The sequence below is a fragment of the Limulus polyphemus genome, unplaced genomic scaffold (genome assembly GCF_000517525.1).
Source record: "Limulus polyphemus unplaced genomic scaffold, Limulus_polyphemus-2.1.2 Scaffold837, whole genome shotgun sequence".
In the NCBI taxonomy this organism is placed as follows: domain Eukaryota; kingdom Metazoa; phylum Arthropoda; class Merostomata; order Xiphosura; family Limulidae; genus Limulus; species Limulus polyphemus.
The window spans coordinates 384405-389677 of record NW_013666447.1 but is presented as its reverse complement, the minus strand read 5'-3'; the positions used below and the strand labels follow the sequence as shown (position 1 = coordinate 389677).

Below are 5273 nucleotides of genomic sequence, written 5' to 3'. Positions count from 1 at the left end.
GTTTACTCGTCGTTTTGGACATGAAATAAGTATTGTTCTCAAGATGTTAAGATACTGTAGAAAGCATCACAGAAGCCGTAACAGAACTGTAGAATAATATTTTTTGAAAACAGAGCAAACGTCTTTATTACTTCATTTTAAGTTTGTAATTATTTTATAATATAATACGTTAAATGGCGCATTATTATAACACTAGCGTATAGCTCGTCAATTATGACGGGGCAAACACCCCCACCCTATAATATACCCTAACCTCACATTTCATAGCTATGTGAAATAAACAAATTTTGCGAAATCAAGCTTGACCAACAAAGAGGCAGAGAAGTACAGTCGAGTTAGTTAAACGTAAGTTCCTTTGAGAGCCAATCAAAATTAAGATCATTCATGAAATGAATTTGTGGCGTATTCATAGAATGATTATTGGTAAAAATCAGTTAGATTAACAACTTCTAATATATAGAAATGCCAGTGCGTTTTGGTAACACTACGTTCCGACAATGGCTTTTATGTCATGCTGCTTAGCAACAAAAGTATCGATATAAATATAATAGTACTGCCTGTTGTATGTGCATATAACTATTTCGCAGGGTGTGGATGGATCTTCACCCAAAATTGGCATGGAGGTTCATTAGGTCTATGTCGGGGTACATAAATTTTCAGTTTTGTGTTTTTTACCACTACTTCGCCCCCTGTAGACGGATCCTCACCATTTTGGTATGGAGATTCATTGGGTTTATGGGAAGGTATATATATATATATATACTAAGTTTTCAATTTTGTGTTTTGCTAGTTTTTTATGGTCCGTTTTTGCGTTTTTTACAATTAAATATAAGGGAATCAACTTTTCATGTCCTAAGATAACCTTTCAATAATCATAACTTTACTTAACTTCCGTCCAGGGGACGGGTACTCCAGCTAGTAACCTAATATTGTTGTTAGTCTATGTACTGAAAGTATAAAATGAAATGTATAGACAACAAAATTTAAAAATATTTGTTGATTTCTTAACGTAGAGTCTCCGTTTATCAAGAGGTTTTTTTAATATTAAAAACGTTTGTGACATAATAGAAAATAGCTTAATTCAGAAACGATTTAAGTTTAAAATTGTATCGATATTTTTACTTTCATGATAAATTTTATGCACTTGGTGATCCAAGACTAGGTGATCCCACACTACATCTTTCCTTTAAGCTTATTATACCAACACTCACTACTCTTATAAGTTTTCACGGCACCCCCCCCCCCGTCACTAAAAATCGTAATGGCCAGACAGTAATCGAACTATTCTATCTGGATAAATGCACTTTGGCTTTTACGACTTCTTCTATTTCGAGAAATCAAGCGTGGCGTGACGTGACACACACTAACTTGTATATAGGTTAGACGATATTAAAGCTTATCAAAATACATTTTACTGGATAACATGAATCTTTTTCAACGTTTGTTCTTTTCAAAACACTTTAATGACAGCATATAGTGAATAGTGATTTAAACGTTTTAATTGTTGAATTGTTAAAAGATCGGAGAGTTCACTAAGTACTAATAATATATACTTGAATGAAAGGTAACTAAGAGACTAATAGTAGATATTTACGTATGAAGGCATTGTACACGAGTATAAATACGGCAACAGATTTTAACTAGATATAGTTGTAGTAGAAACTGTGCACTGAAAATACAGTAAGACTCCAAATGCTGAATACGTATTTAGAGATTTGAAACAAAGCAGCTAAACCATGTAAATAACAGGCAGACATGAACTGATGTCAAACCAAAAGTAAATCTTAAAATATTTTATTTCGAGTATTAGTCGCTAAACAAGATTATACTTTTGGTAAAATAATTCGCTTTAGCTTAGTGTGTTGTCGTGAAATACTGTGTAGTTTGATCACTACGTGTGCAAACTTCTACAGCAATAACATTTGTGGAGTTATTAAGTGTGCAGATCCCCACAGGGATAACCTGTGTGAAGCTACTACGTGTGTGGATCCCCACAAGTATAGCCTATGTGGAGCTACTACATGTGCAGATCCCCACATGGTTAACCTGTGTGGAGCTCTTTTGTGGAAAAGCCTTCACTTGTTTGGTGTGTATACGTTGAGGAAATCCCAAGACGAAACGTAGAACGTCCCACAAAAATTCAACGCATTCGACTACAGTTATGGCAGACATCCCCACGAGCAGGCCCATGTTTCCTCCAATATTGGATAGTAAAGTTTCCCACTAAAATCATAAAATACACAAAACAGTGAGTTATAATATTTTTTATATTTATCCATCACTAAAACCACTTTCTTTATTAGTCACACCGATCTTAATTTTGGTTTGTTTGTTTGTTTATAGTTAAGCACAAAGCTACACAATGGGCTATCTGTGCTGTGCTAGCCACGGGTATCGAACCCGGTTTCTAGCGTTAGAAGTCCGCAGACATACCACTGTGTGGGGGGGGGGCTATAACTTTGGTATGAAGTATTTCTTAATTTATACTGATCCCAAGACTTTATAATTGAAACTGACATTATTATTTTATATGCTAAAATTATTAACTTCGCACATCCTCACCGGACAACACCTGTCATATGGAAACTCATCCAAAAGATTTAAACCATTTAATGTTTTTTGTTCAATACTTAAACAATATTATAATTTCACGTGCAAGTTATACTTGCTATTTACTTTTGGCCTTGTAACAGAAAACGTAGTTAACACATAAACCTCACCCGAAGGCTCAGCGGTAGACTTGGAGGCTTATAACGAAAAACGTAGTTAACACATGAACGGTATCCGATGGCTCAGCGGTAAATTTGAGGGCTTATAACGGAAACCGTAGTTAACACATAAACCTCACCCGATGGCTCAGCGGTAAACTTGGGGGCTTATAACGCTAAAAATTGATGACCGATCTCTGCGGTGGGCATAGGCGCAGCTCTCTCACTGTGTAGCTTTGAGTTTAACAACAAAATAAACAAATAATGTATTAAAGTATTTTTAACTTTGTTGTAATAATTGACTAACTTGTTAGTATTTTATTATAAAGACTGTATGAAAACATCTGTCTGCCTATTTTATCAGTATTTTCGATTCTGTAACACCGAGACTTCTTCCGAAGTGTTAACTGTTAACTACTCATCGGTCTCTGTTAGTGTTCATTTGTTTAAATAACGCTTTTTGCCTAAAAAAATGATGAATTGAAGTCGTTGTTAAAATTGTCATTGATCCATTTATTTATAAAAATCCCTCAAATTAATTCATCAAAACAATTATGAGCTTAATTACCACTTACGCTGTATGTTGGAACCTCCTCAGTTTTCTGATAGTATAAATTCGGAAAATACACGTGCAGTCCTGTTCTTATTCTAGAAAATAATTAAAGGAAACACGTGATTTGGAAATTTACAAACACGACTTGTGGTGAATCCTGAACAGTGAAAACATCAGAATTATCATAACATTGACAACTGCAATTCGATCAAAACTGGTGCGTAGGGCAAAAGTACCTTTTCATCCCATAGATTGTTAGTAGCCCTAAAACCTAATTAGTTACGTCCTTTAACATATGACGTATTATAATAACATGTAACATAGTACACGTGGATTTATCAGTTATATGTAACAAACAACACAATACACGTATATTTATCATTTACACGTCACATGTAACATAATGCATGCGTATATCTCGTTTATAAGTAACAAAGTAACATAAAACACGCCTATTTATCATTTATAAATAACAAATAAAACTTTGCTACCGGTAAAAATAACTTCAAGGTCAGGAAGAGTTCCAATTAAAGATTCATTGGAAATTTCTCTTAGCTATGAAGTACAAAGGATGTCACTGTTTAAATGGTAGAGAAATTATAAACGACAACCGATTCATGCATGATGTTAGGCTCAAAATAAATAGACTTTTCAAAATTCGTACATTGTAATAAAACATGGATATGAATTTTCTTTTACACTTTAAGCATTTTAAACGCACATGAAATCTTCATAAATGACAAATTATTATAATACATAGCATCAAGTTGAGTTTAATTAAACACTCCCATAAAAACAATATTTGGCGTCAATAAAGTAGAAGATTTTGTAATATTTGAATCTGGATTTTTTTTAATATTCTTAATAAGATAAACATTTCAGATGGACAATCGAATCTCATTTTCCAGTTACTACATTCAAACAAGCCACATTTAAACTACAAAAATAAAGAGTTAAGCAATTATGTATTGATTTTCCGAACTTCAAAGACCTTTTAAATTCTGTTATATAACATACTTAAAAACAGTTGTAATATTTTAGATATGCTGCCGAATATAGATTCTGGTTTTTAAGACTTAGACTATTAACATGATAATCCACTATCTTTTTTTCTTAGTTGAGCACAAAGCTTTCAATCGTTAATAATTTATTCATTTGATGGAAAACGAAGACTGATGATAAAGATTAGAGCCACGCCAACCGCTGTAAGCATCTTTAATAGTTGAACGTTTCGGAATTATACATATTCCTTCATCAGCAAATCTATGAGAATAATAAATAGGAACATTTTCACTAACTTTCTCCTGCTCTAAGAAGGGAATAGAGGGGTTGACCCTCACTTTTATAAAGCGCCTACAACTGAAAGATGGCATTATGTCTCGAACCTAGAACCCTTCGAGCTGCACCCCCTCCCCTATCCACTAGACTACATCCAATGCAGGTGTTATTAGTACGTTATACTTGAAGTATGTCAAAATTTTACAAACAAAGTAATGAACAATACTCTCTAACCATAGTAAATAATTGTCCTTCAACTTCTTGCTAATTTTTTGATACTCTCTGAACTATGGTAGATAATAGAGATGCATAGAAAATTAAAGTATGTCTATTATAAATCAGGCACAGTTCTGCTTATTACTCTGGAGGATGTTGAAAGCTCCGAGTACAGAAAACAAGTGTAACAAGACGTTTGGAATGGATTTCTCCGATACATAAGATGAGATTTACTGCTATAGTTTACATAAACTTTCTTCAGGGCCAGACGAGTAAACATGAAGTATTGTAACCCATTTCGTTCATGTAATTCATTCTCAGTAAAAAAATTGAATCAATTACTTATTTCACGTACTCATTTCGTTCATGTAATTCATTCTCAGTAAAATAAATCAATTACTTATTTCACGTACCCATTTCGTTCATGTAATTCATTCTCAGTAAAAAAAATTGAATCAATTACTTATTTCACGTACTCATTTCGTTCATGTAATTCATTCTCAGTAAAAAATAAACCA

The 5273-nt window shown here is 33.3% G+C and overlaps 1 protein-coding gene across 1 annotated transcript in view; it reads right to left on the bottom strand.

Annotated features, from left to right (window-relative positions):
- Window positions 1–2004: 2004 nt before the first annotated feature.
- Window positions 2005–5273, bottom strand: part of LOC106460793 (amiloride-sensitive sodium channel subunit gamma-like) — a 37762-nt gene continuing 34493 nt past the window's right edge. Inside the window, exon 6 of the mRNA XM_013920533.2 lies at window positions 2005–2223. Coding sequence (XP_013775987.2) covers window positions 2005–2223 — 219 coding nt within the window. The remainder of the gene's footprint in view (window positions 2224–5273) is intronic.